The following is a 20,536-nucleotide window of genomic DNA, read 5'->3' as shown; positions in this document are numbered from 1 at the left end:
CCAATGGATCTCCCTGCTTTCTAGACCTGTAACAATTCATCTAGCTCAGGAACATAGCCAAGTCCAAAGCCTCATCCAGGTCACCCAGGCGTGTCTATATCTCCTGTCTGTCCCCAGGTGGGCCCTAGTTCAGCCATGTGGACTCTAGTGATCTTAGCCAACCAGGTCCACTCTGCCTTAGTACCTTGGCACTGTTCACACATGCTCAGTCCCTGGCCATTCGCATCCATATGCTCTAGCCCAGAGTAGAGACAAGTCACCCCAGAGATGAGCTGGGTGGTCAGGTACAGAAGCCAAAGTAAGTATTGGGCCAGTTCTGAGATGCAGGTGGAGCCAGGAGTTGGGTTCGGGGGTGGGGCTCACCTCGTCCTTGTACTTGGCGATGTAGGAATAGATCTCATGCAGGGCACTCATGCTGTTGAACTGGCTAAGATGCAGTCGGGACTGCTCTGCCAGGTAGGCGCTCATGTCTTGATCACTGATGGCGGGCATCTTGGCAATGTCAGCATAGTACCTGACAGCAGGTGGCAGGGTCAACATGGGTGGGGTTACAGGGCCTACCCACCCACCAACCTCTTGCCTGAGACTGCACAACCTCTGCTGGCCACCCACCTTTCGACCCAGCTCTTGTAGTTGGGGATGTCCTTAGCATAGAGCAACTTGTTGGAGGGTGAGTCTTTGCCCAGCTTGTGCTCTGACGTGGAGCAGGAGTCCATGAAGGTCTGCGCCACCACGGAGAGACAGGCATCCGTTATGCTGTTCTTGTGGATGTCAAACACAAACTGTGGGTTCTTGATCACATTCACCCAGAAGCGCAGGGGCAGGCTGTGGACAAGTAGGCCCAAGACTGCTTAGAGGGACCCCTCTGTACTCCACTTTCCTTCTGTATAGCAGGTAGAAGCGTAGCCAACCATCCCGTAGGCCTGACCCTGTCCTCCAGAGAATGAGTGGATGTCCACATATCCAAGTGGGGCAGGGGAAGCCTCTTACCCCACAGGCCAGGCAGGACAAGCTGCCCACAACCTGGCGACTCCTAGAGCATCATTCCACATGCCCAGCTTACGTGCAGGGAGCATTCCTGACATCTGTACACTGGCTTATATATCCCTGCTTCTGTGCTCAGCCCCTGCCTGAGGACATACATCTTAATACCAACCCTCTATGCCCCACAACACCTTAGACAGCCTTGGCCAAGCACCCAATTATCACACATGCTGTTCAAACAGAAGCTAAATGAAGCTGAAGACTGAGGTTGTTGGTGACCATAAGCATGTGCCAAAAATGTGGTTACTCCACATGGCTGAGGCAGCTGCTCTAGAGTAAATCTAGAGGATTCCATACAGCAGAGCGATCCTGGTTAGTGCTGCTGCAGAGCAGTCCCTCCCTTGCTGGCCCCTGACAGGCAGCACGGATGAAGCTGGGGTTTAGACTCCCACAGTCCTGGAGGGAGGCAACAGATAAAAGCCAAAAGGAATGGTGAGAGGGAAGAGGAGGGGGCACAGGGCTCTGCGCTGAGGCCAGAGCCATCTAGCAGAGCACGCTGAGGGACACAGGGCTCTGCGCTGAGGCCAGAGCCATCTAGCAGAGCACGCTGAGGGACAGGAGACTAGGGAAGCTGATGACCGACTGGACTTGGAGGCCAGAGCACAGCTCCAGAGAGTAAGGAATTGACAAGGTATGGGTATGCTCCAGTGGGAATCCTCTGGTAGGGTGAGGTCCTAGCGGGGAAGGAAGGGTCTGGAGACAGCATCCCACCTTGCTGGGGAGGAAAGCCAAGGGACCAGTCTTCAGTCTAAGTGGCCTTCCTCTAAACTTGTGAGTTATTATGGGGGTGGGAAGACCGCACATGGGCGGAGCCAGTGGGGTCAGGGCTGCACACAGAAGCCCATTAACTATGCCTGTTGGCCCAAACCAGAGAATATCAAGCAGCAAGAGGCCCATGGCTAGGTTGAAGGCAGCTAAGGCTGGTTCACAAGTGTAGGTGGTCTATGCTAGGAAAAAGTAGGTCAGGGCTGACACAACAGTAGCCATGGGAAGCACAGAAGTGAACCCACTGGAGTCCGGGGTGGCCTCAACTCTTACCTGCTGTATAGAGCTCCACACTTAATGCCACATGACCTCAGAGTGGCCTTTTAGAGACATCTCTATCCCCAGATGCCAGCATTACACATCATTGAGTAGAAGCTTACGCTAGGAATATCACTTCCTCTATGCTATCAATTGGCTCAAGCTCACTAAGCTGTTTCTTGCATGGCAGCCCCTCACCCAGCCCCACAGTCTATAGGAATCCCTATAGACTTGAGTTGTAGGGCTGTGACAGGATCCAAGGCGATCCTGGCACTGTAGGGCCTGGCCCACTCTGCCTTACCCACAGCAGTCCCATCCCTGGTGCATGCCCACCACCAGTCGCACCAATTGCTCTTCCAGGTATGGCGCACATCAGAGTCATGGATCTGGTGTTTGTCGGCCTGCTCATCCAAGAAGTCAAACATGTATTTGATGGCCAGAGGCAGGGCAGAGCCACGGTGCGCTGTGCTGAAGATGGTCTCAAACAGGTCATCCACGAACTTCTGCAGTGTCCCCTGCAGGGAGAGGTACTGAGATTCAGAGCTGCCCAGGGCACCAACCTCCTAGATGACCTTGACAGATCTGCAGGAACTCTGAGTTTGGCCTACCTCTATACACCTACCTTGGTGGCCAGCAGCCTTGTCAGGTAGATTTCAGAGACCATCTTGCTGCCACGATCACCCTCACGTTGGTCCAGATGGTCATGGTTCTTTACCAAGTGCCACAGTTTTGTGCCACTTTCCAGGTCTGGTGTGATCATGGGTGTTCGTGAACGTAGGCTGTCGGGGCTACTGGCTGTACGCAGCATGCTCTCTGCAGGAATAGCCTGTCAGCTGGCAGGGCCATTTCCCTTACCCGTGGCCAGACCTGCCCCACCCAGACAGTTTTCCCTCAGATTCTGGGGCACCAAGCCTCCTTCCAGTATGTTGGGAATGACCACTGTGGCCACATGAGCAGCATGAGGCTGCTTGGTTACAGTCTATGGGGAAAGACACTGCTTCAGAACTTAAGGTAAGGTCAAGAGTCCAGTGACAGGCCAAAGCACTTCCTTTAATCCTGACATCCAACACACTACGGCAGAACTCTAGGAAGAAGGCACCCAATCCAGGTCCACCGCCCACCCACTACCTGGCTGCAACCCTGCTAGACCCTCACCGTATCTGCTGAGAGACTTAGTGAAGGTAGAGGAGTTGGAGATGTTGTAGGCAGATGTCTGCTTGGGTACTAGTGCCACCGATGAGCCATCTGTCACCTGTGAGCAGATGTCAAAGATATGAGTTACCAGGGTGCCAAGATGTCTGGCCTAACATGGGGGACTTGAAGACACTCTTTGTTCTGCCCCTGGAGGCAAGTCATGCCACCACTCTGAGTCTCCACCAAGACAGTTCCAGAGCATGTAATTCCTTAGGCATGGCACAGTCCACACCTGGCTGGGCATATTCCAGTTTAAGGGAAGTTTTCCCTCAGAAAACTTGCAGAGTTGGGTGGCGTGGTCCCTGGACGGTAGGGTCACCTGATTGATAGTGAGCCAGTGTGTTCAGAGTTGGGTGGTCTAGTCCCTGTTCGGTAGGGTCACCTGATAGTGAGCCAGTGTGTTCAGCCTCTTCCAGTCGTTGTCAATTTTGGTGGTGACGTCCTCGTCCTGAAGGATGATGCGTGCCATGCGGCCCTGGCGCCACTCTACAGGAAGTAGGGTATTGGAGGTGGCCTTCCCTCCCTCCCTCCCTCCCTCCCTCCCTCCCTCCCTCCCTCCCACCCAAGCTCCTCATTCTGTTGGTACACAGAACGAAGGAGAGGGGAAGTCATGAAGGCAGGGAGGGGCTTGCTCTGCACTCGGGGGAAGAGCCTGTATAGAGTAACAAGCTGAGGCCCCTCCATCCACTGATAGCTCAGTCACTGGCTCAGAGGTGGTATAGTCATGGGATGGCCCTTCATCTGCTGCCTGGATGAGTCTAAGAGGTAAACCTTGTTTCACCCAGATTCAGGCCCAGCCTTTCCAGCCATGTCTGCCACAGGATCCACTCTCTCAACTTCCCCCAATGCAAAAGCCTGTCCCCTCAGCCCTGACAGCCCTGACTCACAGAGAATATCAAACTCACGGCTTGCCTCTTTTCCTCTACCACTTTACCCTGGCCTGCAGACCCCAGTTTACCCTGTCACCTCCCTTGCAGACTTTCTGTTGGATGCCTTCTGGTAAGCATCCCCTACCATCAGGACAACTGGCACTAGGGGATTGGCTTCTGATCCGAATGCACAGGGACACTTGGCCTGCCACTCACCCAGGTCCATGTCCCCAGCCTTGGGCCTCTGTGAGTAGGGCACACCCTTGTATACAGCATCCAGTAGCTTCTCCTTGACCTGTGTCACGGTGTCGCAGTTCAGCCCCTTCACAGGAACCTCAGGCGCGTTCTCATTCTCAGGGTTCACACAGTTCAGGGTCTGTGTGTGAGGAGGGTGATATGGCAGCCTTAGTGTCCTACCCCTTGTTTCTGCCAGTCCTGCTCACTCAATTCAGTGTCATTTGAAGGGGAAGACCCAGGACTGGGGGCTCACCAGGGTCTTGTAGTCAATCTGCTGCCGGATAAGCTTGTCCTCACTCAGAGAGTAGCGGGCCTCCCCTGTGATGGCATCAATGGGGCCCTTCTCCATCTGCTGCTTGATGGCACAGTACAGCATGAAGAGCGGCTCCCCAGCACACTCCTGTGTAGACGGCAGGGTGTGAGCTGGGGCCAGGACCTAGTCAGCCTTTCCAACAGCTCCATCCCTCCTCTTATGAGGCAAGCCTATCTCTGAAGCCAACACCGGGTGAGGCAATCTAGTGAGCAGTAACCCCAGTATCCTTGTGACAGATATGGAAATCTTTGATAAGGATGAGGTTCCAGCTAAGGGCAGGCGTGCACGGACAGGCTCATGGAAGGAAGAGCAAGGCAAGTAGACCCCTGCCTTCGGTGCACACCAGGTGTGATCAGGATTTGCTGGGTGTCTAGGGACCCGCTAGACACAAGTCCAGTATCACTAACACCCTGCTTCACATGATCATTGACAGAAACACTCTGACTCCTGAGGCTCTATACCACCAAGGGGCAAAGGAACCACAGTCTTGTGCCAAGAATAAATGGGGTCTACTGGGGGGGGGGCCTCTGGGCACTTGGTAAGGACCTGGCACTATCCACTCCAGCTACCTGTCATCTGGCTCCCCTCACTACAAGTGTGAACCACATCTAGGCCCCACCCCAGAGTCATTGCCCCTGTCACTATACCCCCCTCAGGTTCTCCCAGGTCCTGGATTGAGGCAGGCAGTTTTGAGAGCCGTGGCACAGTGTTGGGGAGTTAATCACTGCTGAGTGAGCTGAATGAAGGAGAAGCTATCACAGGAAGGGCTCACATCACTCAGCAAGGGGAGGGGAGCAGCTGGCTGGAGAGCTCAGGGTGGTCCCATGGCCCTGAATGCCCACCCCTGACTGCTGGCGTCACTTGTCACAGTGGCCACTGGCTGGCTGAGAACGCCCAGGCAGGAGGTGGCCCAGGTGGGTCCTTGGCAAGCCCACAGTGACTCTGCTCCTGGACCCAGATGCTCTAGACCCTTGTTAGCATCTGAGGTAATTAAAGAGACAGCTGCTAAGGACCGGCCAGGAGCATAGATCATCCGAGACCTCCGACAACACTCCTGTCTTTGAAATTATGTTTCATTTGCAAACTTGGCTTCATTAAGTCAGCCAGGGAGGAGGAGGGAGGGGGAGCAGGTTGGGACTCAGAGCCATCAAAGCTGCCTCTTTCGGCAAACACTACCTCATAACATTCCCCAGATTAGATGTCTGCCCTGGGGTTCCTAAGCACAGTAAAAGGAGCAGAGAAGGCAGGCAAGATGCCCGAAGCCTTGAATGTAGACCCACCCAACCCTAATGCATCTGCCCTGGAAAAGCCAGGGCTTCTTAGCAAAAACTCGGACTCAGTCAGGCAGTTCACCAGACCTTGAAGGCAGCCATTCCCCCCTGCCAGCCCACACCATCACTTTCACCAGGCCTGCCAAGACTGTGAAAGAGCAATCAGAGATGAGAGCCCAAAAAGGAGGCGGGCCCAGAAAGAAGCTGTCCTAAGTCCAAGGCCTTCCTCTCTCTGGCCCTATTTCCCTGTCCCATGACAAGGAGAACGTGGGGCCTCAGCTTCCTCTCAACCCAGCTGAGGTGCAGAGAATGTTCCTTTCATACAGAGAGGCAACAGAGTAGCAGTCTGCCCATCTGCAAGGAAGGCAAGGCAGATCCCTACCTCATGCCTCATGTCACCTCTAGCCTAGGAGGTGCAAATGATGGGATGCTGGCATTTAAAACAAGACCAACACAACAACAAACCTACCATATACTAAAGAAAATAACCCTAGAAAACATGCAAATGTTGCTTCAAAGAAGATGAAAGTGGCCCATCCAGCAAGAGGTTTAACTTGCTAATAAATGCCAGCCGAAGCAGCTTGCTGTCCATCCACATGTACTCATCTATGGTGATGGAGTCAGTGGCCCCCAGGTCAGGAAAGAGTCTTGGAGTCAGCACATCTGATGTTGCAAATGGTCAACATAGTATGCCTGGTCACTTATGGTCACTCTGGAAGCCCACCACAGCAGACAGCTACACCAGAAGCTGACTGTATTGGGGAAGAATTCAGATTCCCCTAACACCTTCTGCCAATGTGACAGAGGACAGTGAAATCGACGTGGTCACACTATGGAACACTACGCAGCTGCCAAGAGGGCAAATACCATGTGCCAACTTACCTGAAAACGTGGGCCTAGCCCTAGCTGAGGTGGGGACTGGAGGAGGTGAAGCATGACACAAAGCACATAGTGTGACAGAGAGAGAACAAAGCCCCGAGGAGCAAGGCGCCCAGCACCAGGCCTTATTGTGAAAAGCACTCAGCATGGGTGTGGCTACTCACAGCATGGGGGGCTGAGGCAGGAGGGTCACTTAAGCCAGAACTGCAGACCAGAGTGACAATGCAGCCAGAGGCAAAACAAACATTTGACCAAAACCTGTTCCTCTACCTGTGGACATTTGCTTCATTTCAGAAACCTGCCTAGAATGACACACACTGAATATGGCTGTGACCACCAGAGCTGAAGCGCTGACCCTTTACCTCACAGATGTTGTTGACAGTGTAGTGACAGGCAGAGCAACTACCTGGCTCATGTGTTCTCGTCACCAGTGATCTGTGGGGCAGGGGTTGGGCTCAGACCCTGCCCATGTGCAAGCTCATGAAGCCTGAGACCGAAACCCCCATGCACTCTCCTTTCCCTTTCATCCTCCCCAGTACAAACTGAGCTGTGTGTGTGGTGTGGTTATGCAGGCCAGAGCGGGACATCCCAGCTGTACGACGACACAGTTCATACTTCTTAGAGTGGCTTATGACTGCACTTCTCCAACAGTTGTCTACTGTGTACTGTGGACTGTAGCTAACCACAAGCAACTGACCTAAAGGCAAGTCCGGTGGCTGCGCAGGGTCATATAGACCCATTCACAGACAGGTCTGCTCTGCAGCCACGTGGGTGGATTTAGCCAACCATGCAAGGCTGCAATGGACGATTCCACTTGATTCAGAGGCAGAAACTACAAAGGGGGTACAGTGGAGGGAAGGAGAGGGATAGGAAGCATTTCATGATGGCATAGTTCAGGTTTACAAGACAAACAGTGCAAAGGGCAGGTACCTGTATACTACAGACACTCAGGAGACTGAGGCACGAAGGGCATGAGTTTGAGGTCAGCCTGGACTATTTAGGGAGGCCTTATCTCAAATAATAAGACAAGGGTTGGTGAGATGACTCAGTAAGTAAAGGAACCTGCTGCCAACTCTGACAATGGAGATCACTCCCTGGGACTCCCAGGGTGAAAGGAAAGAATCAACTCCTGCACACTGTCCTCTGACTGCGCATACACATGGTGGTATACACCGCACAATGAAGAAATAAAAATGTCACTTTAAAAAGTTTAAAAGGTGGTGAATTTTTATATTACATATATTTTAATCCAATAAAACAGCTTTTAAGGCTTAGCATGTTAAAGAGAGATCAGCCATTGAGCCATGGAAAGGTGCAGGGACTTGTGTCATGACTGAAAGCAACAGCTCTGGAAAGCTATGCAGTATGTGACACAAGCCTTAGAGACCAGAGAAGGCAGAACTATGGCAGCAGGAGGGTCTGGTGCTAGCTCAGGGAGGGAGGACTGAGGGCATCCTCTCACAGCACCACACAGCAAAGCCTGTTAGAGGCCGATGTGTGGCTCAGTGGCCACAGACAGAGATAGAACAGGCCTAGGTCAACCTGGGCCTACTCCTGGGGCAGGTTATTCTCCAGGAGCAAGGCTCCAGCATGGCCGCCTGTGGCCTGGCCTTGGTATGTGGAGTTTCAGTTCCCACTGCCCAGCAAAAAGGCCATGCAAAACCCAGAGCTGAGAGGAAATCCCAAGCTCCATGCCCAGGACCTAAGAGTAGACTTGGGGCAGGGTGGCCCACTGTTTCCCTTAAGCTCTTCTTCCTTCCTTTTGTACCCCTCTTCCTGCTGCTCCCTCAGCTGTCTTGTCCCCCACCCCCACCATCATTCTCACATCCCTGAGTGCCCTGAGAGGCCAATGCCCCTCCATGAGGCTGTCCCAGACATCTGACAGGCTCAGCTCCCTCTACTACCCCACAGTGACAGCTGCAGGGCCAGCTCCACCAGCTTCCAGAGGCAGCTGGCCTCCCCACATTGTAGCAGTCGGCACTCCAGAGTTGGCTCAGGATCTGAGACCCAGTGGGGTGGACTGCACCCGCTTCTTGGTGTGGAAAATGAGGGTCAAACAGGGCCAGCACGCGTCAAGACCCAGCACGGGCACAGCTGCTGGAATGCCTTAGCCTTTGCTCTGCCTTGCTTCTTCTGGTCCACAGAGTCTGCTTTAATGAGCATGTAAATAACTGTCCACAGGGCAGCAGTTTCATAGGAGATATGCCCATTAACTATCATGGGGCTGCTGTGCACACAGACTTCCTTCTCCCCAGCTGCCCCTGTGCCTCCAGGTCACTTTGCTGAATCTCTGGTCCTTCAGACCTCCTGACTCACTCCTCATAACCACTGCTGTCTCTTACTACCATCTCTTACCTACTTCCTCCCCCCCCCACCCCCACCCCCGCGGCAGGCAAAGACATCCCACCAGGGAGGGATCATGTGCCGACCCTTCTGGGTCAGCCACTCAGAGATCAGCAGCAGCCTACTGGGGGAGGACTGTCCAGGGACTGGCACCAGTCCCATCTCTGCCCAGCTGCACTGGTGGTTACTGTATCCAGAGTACTGGCCAGGGCTGATACCTGGGTGACCGACTGTCACCACTTGCAGCATGTATCCCATTGGCCATGAGGTTAGGGAAAACCAGAAAGCTTCTCAGGACCGAATGATAACCCAGTTCAACCAACCAGCCCACCCTGGCACCTGATGGGCTTTGAGGGCTTTAGGGAGCCAGAAGCTTAGTGTGAACTCACACTCCACCACAGACTGCACACAGAGCTCTTGAGGGCCAGTGTCAGACCCTCAAAAGCCCATTTAGGTGCAATCCCCATCCTAAGCCTGGCAGCTAGCTCCAGGCATCAAACAGAGATCCAAGCTCATTTCCAAACTCCAGCCTGGGCACTAACTTCAGAGTGTGAATGGCTACCCTACTTCTGGAGGTGGCAAGGGTCAGCACAGGAAACAGGAGCAAGGGTTCTGGGTTGCTGGGCTGGACACTCACACCTAGGCTCTGGCCTTTGTACTACTTGGACATTTGGCTTCTACCCCACTCCACTCCTGCTCTCCATTCACTGGGCCCGAGGTTTAGCTGGCCCTACATGGAGCCACCTACCTTGAGGAACTTATAAAGAAGGAAGGTGAACCAGTTGGTTAGCATCTTCTCTGCCACCGATTCAGTTCTGCGGGAAGAGCAGCAGATGGGAGAGTGGAGTCACTTCTACCATCCAGCAGGCACAGGTCCCCACGACTCCCATAGTGGACCATACCCACAGGCCAGGCTTCTGTCATTGTACCTCCGCAACAGCAATTTGGGGTGGTTCTTGCTTTCCAGGTTCTTCTCGATGAGGTCAGAAAGCAACTGCTTAAGCACGCCCGTGGCGTACTCCATCTCACCCTGCAGGGCTGTCATGATGAGGGAGGCCACGTTCCCACGGTCACGCATGGAGAAGCTACGCTGGGCCTCCAGTGTACGGATGAAGGTCAACAGGAAGTGCTTCTTGGTCAGCAGCTGTCCGAACAGTGTCAGCGACTTCTCCACATTGGCCTGCACCTGGGGAGGGGGCCACACAGGCCTGCTCACAACACAGGGGCACATGGTCCTGACAGCTAATGCAGGGAAAAGGCCAGGTTGCCCACACTGCACAGCGGAGCTCAGCACCTAGATCCTCCAAGAGACCCAGGCCAGTGAATTGTACAAAGTACCACAGAGCCTAGGCATGGAGAGGAACCAGGATCCCAGGCTAAAGGGCAGTTAGCTTGGGTGAGACCTGGGCACTGCTCTATGCCTAGGACCTCCTTTCTGCCTCCTGAAGCACACTATAGGTACTAGTGTCACCCAGAGGAAGCCACTTGTCCCAGAAATCAGGCCCCTGCCTCAGAGCTCAGAGTCCCAATCCTGAGCAGGCATCAATGTGGGTCTGACCCCATACTCCCTAACCTTTCTCAGGAAGGCCATACCAGCCCCCATTCCCTTGGCTGTCCACCAGTCATGCCCTTGGCTGCCCAGCAGCCCCCAGGAGCCTCTGAGCTGGCAGTCCTACCTCCATCTCCTTCAGTACAGGATGGTCCTCAATGCCAGGGAACAGCACTCGCATGGCATAAGTACGGTAGTCAAGGAATGGTATGCCAGCACCATCCAGGTCGCTGGTCAGCTCATGGATGTCCGTCTGTAGCTCTGCAAAGGCTGTGGCCAGATGTGGGGTCAGGGGCAATGTGGGGTAAGGGCAGCATTCCTGAGACTCCCCTCACCCTTCTCTGTTCCAGCCTTCCTGCTGTCTGGCCAGGATCACTGATCCTGACCTTAAAGAAACCAACCAATGTACTTTTCTATGCCTCAGTTTCCCTTGTTTAGGACAAAATTCTCTCAACACCACTATCTCAGCCTCTGCCACCTCCCTGGGACTGAGCCAGAGCCAGTTAGTAGGACAAGATAGGGTCAGTGGTGGTGACTGCCTCAGCAACATCTCCTGCTCCAGCTTCAGTCTCACCCCCCTGCTGACCTTCCTTGCACTCAAGGGCCACGCGTGACTCCAGGTTGTCCATTTGGAGCTGCAGTCGCTTGAGGGTACGGTCAGCATCCCGGGACTTGCGTTTGTAGGCAATGAGCACGGCCACGATGACCAGAAGCAAGAGGCCACCACCCCCACCGATACCCACGATGGCTGGCAGTGTAAGCAGGCTATCTGAGTACACCTGCAGCATCCCAGGCGAGAACTCGAAGCCACCGGCCCGCACCTGCAGATGGGATATGCGTGCTCAGAGGATATCAGTCCCTCAGAGCTTGAGGCCTCTGTCCAGCAGCCCTTAAGCCACCCACAGCACCTGCCTGTGGGTAACATCTCTCCAGCAGGTGACCTGAGTGGCTAACAGGTGAAGATGCTGGAACACGGGTATATGCCCAGGTAGCTAGTGCACGAGCACTCAGCAGTGGGACGTTAGTGAGCGGGATTCCCATTGGTGAAGATGGTGAGGACTGAATGGGGCCTGCATTTGAACTCAGTTCCTTGGGTATTTGCTCAGAGGTAGGCTTGCTTTAGTGGGGGCAGGATTAGTAGGTCAGGAGGTTGGCTCCAGGAGACCATAGCTAGGCTGTGACAGGGATTTTCTGGCTCTCTGCATAAAGGCAAGATGGGAACACACCGTGACTTTGTGCTGCCCTGTGAGATTGGGTGCTTCACACAGCAGCTGGGTCTCAGACACGGTGAGGACACAGGGTGTGGAGCCGATGAGCACCGTGTAGTTGAGCCTGGAATTGCCAGGAGCAGGTGGTAGGAGATTCCGTCCCTGCAAGGAACAGGGTATAGTGAAGGCAGTCCTGGGGCCTCTCCCCTGGCCCTAGCTGCCTATCTCAGCACAGCTTCTGCAGCAGGAGGCCACAGTGGCTGAGACCCACCTTGAGGATGAGTGGGGAGCTGGGCTTCAGCTCCAAGAGCCCAGTAGGGCTGAGCGGCTCCAGTACAGGGTCCGGGTAGTAGAGGAATGTGGAGCTGTTGAGTACCAGCAGCGTGCGTACATTGTCCATGATGAAGCCAAGCTCATCTGGCCGCTCTCCCAGTTCTGGTGGGCTGCGCGTTGGGTTGTGTATAGACGGCGCCCGGCACACCATGGTGGTGTCATTGTACACCATGCAGCTCTGGGACATAGGCACCAGGACCTCAGGCCAGCCCTCCCATTGTGGGCCAGCTACCCGATGACAGCCCACCCTGGGAATAATGGCTCCCTGTGAGGATGCTCTAGGCATCAAGGAAACACATGTTCAAGATGTCCACTCTCTGAAGGCTGAGGGCCCGACATGCCAGAGCCCAAGGCTCACCCCTAGCTGACCACTTCGTCCTCAAGGCCTCAGCACAGATAGGTAAGCATGGGGAGGCAGAAGCAGGGGTGTTAGCAGCAGTAGTTCTGGCCTAGGCAATACCCACATGGACAGGGTGAGGTAGGGGACCAGATGGGGCATTCACTCACATTCTCCCTCTCAACACCTCCATACTTGGCCCGAATTCGAGGTTCACGGACGGTGGCCAGATTGGTGCCTGTGACTGTTAGGAGGGTCCCACCACTAAAGGAAGGAGTGAAGAATCAGACAATGCCCTAGGCCTAAAAGTACAAGAGAGACACAGCCTCTCCCTGTGGGAGCAGGTGGTTCAAAGCTCAGCCAGAGCACTTCTTCCCAGGATTAACCACTGACTTAGGAAGCTGCCAGAGCAAGCCACCATGGAACATCCAGGAGAGGTACCCCTGGCTCCACAGTAGGAATGGAGAAGGGCTTCTAGCTCTGCAATGGGAAACAGGAATGGGTTCCTGGCTCCGCAGCAGGTCTCCCACCTGTTGATGCTCCATTCGGGGTCAATCCTCAGGATGGTGGGGTCTTCAGTGTAGTTGTACTTCACTTCAGGGTTGGAGAGTTGGGCACGGTTGATGTTGATAACAATAGGGGCACTGCCAGGGGTCTGCCCGGGTGGTGTCAGGCAGCGGATCTCTCGAGAATTCCTCCTGGGATGCGGTCAGGATGGATGAGGACATAGTGAGACAGCATGTCAACACACCAGCAGTTCTCCATGGTGGCTGAGCACTGGCTCCCAGGGAAAGGCATGGGCCTCACTCAGATGGCTACTGGGATGACAGCTGTGGCCCTTGAGTGGCCACCAGTGTTTGGTCCTACCCTGGACCCCGGCTGGCCTCCCTATCTTGAGTCTTACCTATACTTGGCTCTACAACCTCCCTCAGGCATGAACTTCACCCTATTTTCCTACTGACACAACCTGCAATGCAGATGGGTGAAATGGACCCTGCCTGCTACTGGCTATTCAGGAAACCCTGGCCAAGCCTCGTAAGCATCAGTCAGCCATCTTAGTCTACCCTGCCAGGCTTGGGACAAACACATCTTGCAGATGATAGGCTGCTGCTCAGAAGGCCAGAGACACTAAACTACACACCTGACCCTTCCCACTTGCCAGCACTGCCTTCCTCAGACCTCTGCACACAGAGCTCCACTACCACCAAGGGCCTTGAACAAAGCAGTTCCCTCCTTCCCTGCTGCACACATACCTGGAAAATGCCCTGCTCCTAGCAACGGTACGCTGGCCTGGGGAATGGGGTCACAGGTCACCTTCATTAACAGTCAGCAAGGCAATACCTGTTCTGAGGCCCTGTCCCTCGGCTGTATTACCTCAGCCTGGAGGCCCCACAGCCGCCAGGCTGCAAACACCAATGATTAGCCTGATAACGGGTAATTACCACAGGAAAATATTTAAAGGACCGTTTCATTATCATCTTTAATCTAAAATTATCCACTTCAAGCCTCAAGGCTTTTGTTAAGATGTCTATTTTCTCTATTAAACTTTTAAAAAATACTTTTTATTTTGCTTGCAAGAGAGATGTCTCCCTTCTCCTTAGGAGGGGCTAGGGTGGTCGCAGTAAGTTGTACCCACTGAGGCCAGGCCACACCCCTTCCCACTCTGGAGGCTGGCCCTCTATCTCCATGGCAACCTTTTCTGCCTCTAGGTTTCCATAGAGATCACCCCACCAGGTTTTCCATACCCGTTACCCAGGCAACAGGAGGGGACAGCAGAGCCAGGAGGGAAAGCTCTGTGGCCTGACTCCTCTCACCCCGTACCCACCCCGTACCAGGAGAAGGAGCAGGGCCGGCCACCAATGGACACAGCCACATCACTGCCTGCATTCAGATGGCTTCCTTCGATGCCAATCCATGTTCCTCCGGACAGAGGCCCGCGGGAGGGGCTCACGCGGTAGAAGGTTGGTGTCTGCAGGAAGATGATTTGTTGGAGGGAATTCCCTCTTGGGTGCATACCCTAGCATCTGGGTCCCTTACTCTGTGTCCCCAGATAGTCAGACAGCCCAGGGGGCAAGGGTAACCACTCCCTTGTGGCTGGGCTCAGTCTAGGTATGGGCAACAGGAGCAGTGTCCTATACTAGACATGAATCCAGGCCGACTTCTGCAGCACCCCTAGACACTTTCTGGGGGTAACAAGAAGTAGAGGGCTGTAGGGTGGGGCTTACCACAAAGGTGAAGCGCTTGGGGGACAGGGCTCGGTAGTGGGGGGAACAGTCCCGCACACACACCTCCACCAGGGCGTCATGGGCCCGCAATGTGCTGGCATCTCCGATCTCACAGACAATCCTGTGGGCATGGTGGGACTCAGCACCGCAGAATGGCTCCCCAGGCCACCCAGGCCCCTCACCACCCACTGTGGTCTGCCTTACTGCTCTGCACTGATGTACTCGCTCTCCACAGGGCTGCAGAGCACCTTGCCCACGTGCACTCCTAGACGCACATCCTCGAACCGCAGGCCCAGATTCTCGCCAGTGATGGTGAGCCTTGTCCCTCCCTGCCGAGGGCCTGTCTCTGGGGACAGCTGCAGGAAGGTAGAGGCTGGGGCGGACACAGCAAGGTCTACCGTGCCAGGTGAGAGGAGGAGGTGGGTGGGCTTATAAGGGTGGGGCTAGGCAGGTATTGGACAGGGTTTTCAGATCCTACCTTGAGAATCTTGGGGTCTGTGCAGCGGCTGCTGCCATGATGGGCATGCATCCAGGAGGTTGGTGAGTCAGCTGGGCAGTGGTGACGTAGGGAACAGCGACGTTCAGCTACACACCAGCCACACTCAAAGCGTGGGTCTGCCTTGAGGCAGAGGCCACAACTCTGGCGCAAGGCTGGGCACTTGTAGAGGTGGGCTGTGACAGGAAGGCTGGTCAGCATGGACCCATATGCCATCCATTCACCCAGACCACCAGCCCTTCTACTCACCCTGTATGTTCTGGGGGTTGTCAATGACAAAGTTGCCATTCCACACAACTGATAGGTTCACAGGCAGGTCACTGATATCATTTCCCTCATAGGAGTACTGTTGGAAGCAGTCACAGTGGTCATGCCACATAGAGGGTCAAGGGTGCCTGTGGGGGCCCCTCACCATCTCTGAAATTGACTATTGAATGGGCCTGCCTACATGCAAGATGAACTAGAACACATATAGCTCTTCTGCCCTTCTCTTCACACAGGACTTCTCTTCTGGCTCCATGGCCCTGCTCCCTCCTACCAAACTATCTCCAGTAGCCATGAAGAAGCCACATCCATCGCCAGCCTCCAGTGCTATCCTCCAAGATTACCTCAGACACCACTTCCAACACCAGGGCAGCCTTGGCTGAGAGCTGCAGTCAGCCATCTGGGAAAGCAGGGCTAGCTGGGCCCAAGAGCATCAGGAAAGCTCTGTGAATATCAGTCTTTGTCTGCTAAGCAGGTCAGGACTTCTGAGGTATGAGGTATTTAGGACCCCACAGTCTGAGCATAGATCAAAAGACCACTGAGAAAAGATTGCTGCACCCACCTCTACCTAGGTTGGCCTGCACTTAGGGCAAGAGCTACAAGGGCTGGGCCTAAGCTTAGCTGCCTCTCACTTTCTGCAGCTGATGACCTCAGCTCTGTCTTGTGTTCGGGCTGAGGCAGGCAGCTTGACGTCTCTGAGGGGCGGCTCAGCAATTCATCACTATTTTATCTGAAGGAATTTAATTGGATCCTATCAAATTCCCTGATACTCTCTCTTCCCTTTAAACACTGCTGAAGGGAAGATAAATGGGGGTCTACAGAGAAGGGGACAGCAGAGATGAGGGGTGGAGAGACACAGGAAGCAGAAGCAAGAGAAAAGGGGTGATAAGAGTCAGAGGGGGTGTGTGTGGGGGTACAGGTTATGTGAGGAGCCAGTAGAAGGAAGGGAGGTGACCAACAGCATGGGAAATGGGAGAGTGCAGCCTTCCCTGCTGGGCAGAGAGTTGTCCTTCCACTAACCTGCAGTCCACGCTACCCTGGCAGTAGACTTAACCCCAACCACTGCCCTGTTTGACCGCTATCAGCTAAGGGCTGCTGGAACCAGGGGGTGGGGACAACTAAAGCCTTGTCAATCGTTCTGTGTACACATGCCCTGCCAATCTGATCATAAACCTGTTCCAAATAATTCATTGCCCTCTTGACTATATGAATCCTGGGCAGAGGGGAAAATGAGGCCTCAGTAAGCAGTGAGCCAGAGGAAAGTTTGAACCTGAGCTTGAGCCCCTGTGCACCAGAAGGGTCTGTTTTATAAAGAACCTGCTCTAGATAAGTCAAACACCAGATTTGCTGAGTTCAATGACAACTTTGGGAATGTCACTGTGAGGTATGAGTCTTCCACCGAGGGTTTTCCCTGACCCCCCCCCCCCCCCAGCAAAGCCACCTGCTGATGTTCAGATGGCTGTGGTGTGGACACTTTCCTTAGTGGTCATTGTATCTGGCTATTTCACTAAGGAACTCAGAGCCACCATGAGCCCACGTCCCTATACCACTCATACTCATTCAAGGGCTCGATGGTTGGCCAGGGAGCCAGCAGAGCCCTCTGACCTTCCTGAGGCACACCTGGCCTCATACATCATTTTGGCCTATTTTCCCTAACAAACCAGGTCTGGGACTGGATGGGCAATGGCCTAGTCCAGAGCATGGCACACCCCCACCTTGCCTACCCGCCTGCTGTTCCCTCACCGAGGAGTTCTGGCATTGCAGGCTGGAGCTGTTGAATCGCAGTGCAGTGACGCGGGCTGGGCTGCCTGGGATGTGGAAAAGGCACTCGTATCCTCGCTGGCCTGACTGTGGCTGTGGCAGGTTCCGTGCAGCCAGGGTGATGGGCTTCACCACACCCACTGGCACATAGATGTGGGTAGAAGGCAGGATCTGTGGGCAGTCCTAGGGATAGCAAAGCTCTGACTGAGCTGGGTCTGGTGGCCAGCAAGAAGTGAAAGTTCCACTGTGTCCCAGGCTGTGGTGACTTACAAAGCCCAGGCTCCTTGTGTCATTTTGTAACTGAGCACCACAGGGACAGTGGTCTTTAGGTCCTGCTCCCACCAGGCTGTAGCTTCACAGAGGTCAGCCTATTCACCCTGGCCATAACCTAAAACCCTGCTACTCTGGGGCCACAGGTACCCCATCTGGTCCACAGATGCACAAACCCAAAGTAGGAGCCAAGAATGGAGTATTGGGGTAGCAGGCTCTCAGCTGGGGGTCTGGAAGCATATAAAAATAGCCTGGGCCCTGTAGAAAAACAGGCACCCCCAGGGCCAGGGTTTCAGCAACAATAACTGATGCAATGCCTGGCTTGCTTGCAGCATGGCTGGCAGCAGCCTCAGGAGGAGGTGCCCCGTGGGAGCCTGTGGAGCAGCTTTAAATAGGGATGCTGAAAACAGGCCTGATCCCTGAGGGCTGCCTTGGTTCCCAAGGTGGATATAGCCCCAGGATCTGCTCTGCAGGGCCCAGAAGGGCCTGAGCTCTGACCCAGTCTCTCACAGTTTGACCCTAGAAGATCTGAAAAGGCTCAATGGGCCAGTCTGTGGCATGCCCCTGTATCCATCCACTGGGCACTAGCCCCAATTTAGGTGGCAGTTCTGGTGGAGACACTGGTATGCAGGGCCACATAAACACTGCTGCTACCATCAGAGGCACATCTGGTAACTATAGCCCAAGACTTGGTCTGTGATGGGACCCAGCAGAGAGAACAACCAACTTAGGCTCAGCCTGTCCTAGAGCCCCTAACAGCCCTGCTGAGCTGGGCTTACCATCCACCTACTCAAACATACCAGGTTGATTCCTGCATTGCTCACTATTCCCTGAAATACCCTTGTGAGCAGGCAGACATGGACCCTGGCCAGATCCTCCTGCTTGCCCATTACTCCAACAATTCCCTCCCAGCTATCAATCCACTGGCCACACCATGGACGGAAGGCCTCCCTGGTGTAACTTCTCCTCACCTAGACTCCAGTATTCTTTCCAAGCCCAGCAGCATATCTTCTAATTATGAATTCCAGAACTCACAGGCCAGGCTAAGTGGGGCCCTCTGGGGGCACACAGAGTCTAGCTGAATTAATCCTACCAGCCACTTGCACCTCAGGCCTGCTGATAGGTCATAGATCCCTTTGGATCTATTGGTTCAGGGCCAGGGACCAGTAGCTCTGAAAAGTCTAAACCAATTCCTTGTTTCTCAGCAGTTCAGGGAGAGACTGGCAGACACCTGGGTAGTGGAGCCAGGGTCCCTGCCTACGGGCTCCTGATTCCACCTTTACCCAAGGATCAACCCAGAAGTAGCCAGAGAAGGGGATGTTTTAGGACTCAGGTCAGGTTCCTAGACATCTGATCCACAGCTGTTTTCCTCATGCAAACAAGTCTGCTTCTCTATTGGGAACTCAGGTCATCCCAGGGTCTGGCAAGGGAGAGAAGCCAAGAGTGAGGCCCACCAGGCCACTTGGGAGGTCCCCTGATGGGTTTCTGTGGAAGGCCAGGTGCACCTCTCCACTCCTACAGTAAGGTCAGAACGCAGTACTAGGAGGACATCCCAGGTCTCCGGGACTATCAGCATGAGCTCTGCTGACCAAGCTTCCGCGAGGTTCCTTCTAGGGCCGACCACTCCATCCTGGCTGCCCATCTCACTAGCTGCTCATCAAGCCCTAAGTGAAGCAAGGGCGGCCAGGTGAGTGCCTACAGGTCTCTCTCCGTCTCCAAGCCAGTATCTGGGTATACAGAAAAGCACCTGGGGCTGGAAAGTCGCAGGATTATGTGAGCCTGCATGAGGTTCCCCCAGAGCAGAGGTCAGGAGATGGGGTCTGCTGCTTGCCACTGTCTATTCCAGGGTTTGCAAAGACTTTATTTGCTAAGTCTGCGGTTAAACAGCACTCCTGATAATCCATACAAAGCTGCAAAGACGAGTGAGCACCTATGGGATTAACCCATCCCCAAAGAGCCCTGCCTGACCCCAGCCCTGTGCAGACAAACCAGGTATCCATGCTTCCCATCCCACTCAGCACACATGGCTTTGCTGAGGGCCTGAGCAGGGTACTACCATTCCAGGACGACGTTTCCTCTGTTTAATAACATTTCCTGGAGGTGATGGACTAGTCAGGGCAGGATCAGAAGGACACCAGAGAAGAAACCTGGGCCACCTTGGCCTCAGGACCAACAGGGTCCCCCACATTCTACTAGCACTTTGCTTTCTCTAGGGCACTGCGCAGGCCTCTCTGGAAGCGGCCTCAGGGCAACCCTGGCCAGCTCCCAAGGCCTCTGGTTTGGCTCCTGTTGCCTACCCTAGATACTGTGATCCAGTTCCCTGGATGCTACCTCCCCAGAAAACCCAGTCCACCCCACCACTGTGTCCCTGGCCCCCATCAGGTTCAGAATCCTGTTTCTACTACTACCTTGTCCTAGCAGAGTTAGGCCAGCAACTAGCGGGAGGGGTGCAGGGGCGGAGGGAAGTCCAGAGGAGGGCAGGCTCATGGAGCCCCACTCATACATAATGACCTTCAGCCAAGGTTTCTAGACCAGTCCAACTGGACTGCAGCCCCCACAGACCCAAGTGGTAGAATTCATGGCCTCTTCCTTCCCAACCCCACGAAAGTAAGATGAATGGGTCCTGCTTCAAGTCCTGTTCCCACACCAATATGGACCCTAACCCTGTCCCAGCTTCCCATTCACGCAGGCATGCAGGCCTGCATGCCTAAGGTATCACAGGCTCCAGGAAGAGTGCCCTGCCCTGCCACGCATACAGTCAGATTCAGCAGCAAATACCATGCAGAGCTTAATAAACCCGCACAGCTCTGCTGAGACCCCCTGGTCAGGCTGCTCCAGCCCAGGCTTCAGTAGGGGTCCTAATCTCCAGTCTGTCTCCTAAGGATTACAAAGGACACTCAAAGACACCAGCAAAATTCCC

The 20,536-nt window shown here is 54.4% G+C and overlaps 1 protein-coding gene and 1 long non-coding RNA gene across 2 annotated transcripts in view; one reads left to right on the top strand and one right to left on the bottom strand.

Moving 5' to 3' along the window:
• Positions 1 to 20,536, bottom strand: part of Plxna1 (plexin A1) — a 46,558-nt gene that overhangs the window by 3,812 nt on the left and 22,210 nt on the right. Inside the window, exons 10-31 of the mRNA XM_087907053.1 lie at positions 17,329 to 17,529; positions 15,571 to 15,667; positions 15,304 to 15,497; positions 15,030 to 15,181; positions 14,826 to 14,946; positions 14,433 to 14,569; positions 13,131 to 13,298; positions 12,771 to 12,864; positions 12,202 to 12,441; positions 11,949 to 12,092; positions 11,309 to 11,543; positions 10,850 to 10,992; positions 10,103 to 10,359; positions 9,922 to 9,988; positions 4,621 to 4,767; positions 4,347 to 4,506; positions 3,644 to 3,747; positions 3,223 to 3,319; positions 2,690 to 2,880; positions 2,413 to 2,582; positions 613 to 825; positions 364 to 514 (exon numbers count right to left, since the gene is read on the bottom strand). Coding sequence (XP_087763179.1) covers positions 364 to 514; positions 613 to 825; positions 2,413 to 2,582; positions 2,690 to 2,880; positions 3,223 to 3,319; positions 3,644 to 3,747; positions 4,347 to 4,506; positions 4,621 to 4,767; positions 9,922 to 9,988; positions 10,103 to 10,359; positions 10,850 to 10,992; positions 11,309 to 11,543; positions 11,949 to 12,092; positions 12,202 to 12,441; positions 12,771 to 12,864; positions 13,131 to 13,298; positions 14,433 to 14,569; positions 14,826 to 14,946; positions 15,030 to 15,181; positions 15,304 to 15,497; positions 15,571 to 15,667; positions 17,329 to 17,529 — 3,483 coding nt within the window. The remainder of the gene's footprint in view (positions 1 to 363; positions 515 to 612; positions 826 to 2,412; positions 2,583 to 2,689; positions 2,881 to 3,222; positions 3,320 to 3,643; positions 3,748 to 4,346; positions 4,507 to 4,620; positions 4,768 to 9,921; positions 9,989 to 10,102; positions 10,360 to 10,849; positions 10,993 to 11,308; positions 11,544 to 11,948; positions 12,093 to 12,201; positions 12,442 to 12,770; positions 12,865 to 13,130; positions 13,299 to 14,432; positions 14,570 to 14,825; positions 14,947 to 15,029; positions 15,182 to 15,303; positions 15,498 to 15,570; positions 15,668 to 17,328; positions 17,530 to 20,536) is intronic.
• LOC148121683 (uncharacterized) lies at positions 15,098 to 16,771 on the top strand. Its single transcript, XR_015738070.1, has 2 exons — positions 15,098 to 15,231; positions 15,822 to 16,771. It is a non-coding gene; the product is annotated as an uncharacterized LOC148121683 (long non-coding RNA).

This window comes from Myodes glareolus, chromosome 6 (genome assembly GCF_982192425.1).
Source record: "Myodes glareolus chromosome 6, mMyoGla1.1, whole genome shotgun sequence".
Lineage (NCBI taxonomy): Eukaryota > Metazoa > Chordata > Mammalia > Rodentia > Cricetidae > Myodes > Myodes glareolus.
This window is presented reverse-complemented; position numbering and strand designations above follow the sequence as displayed.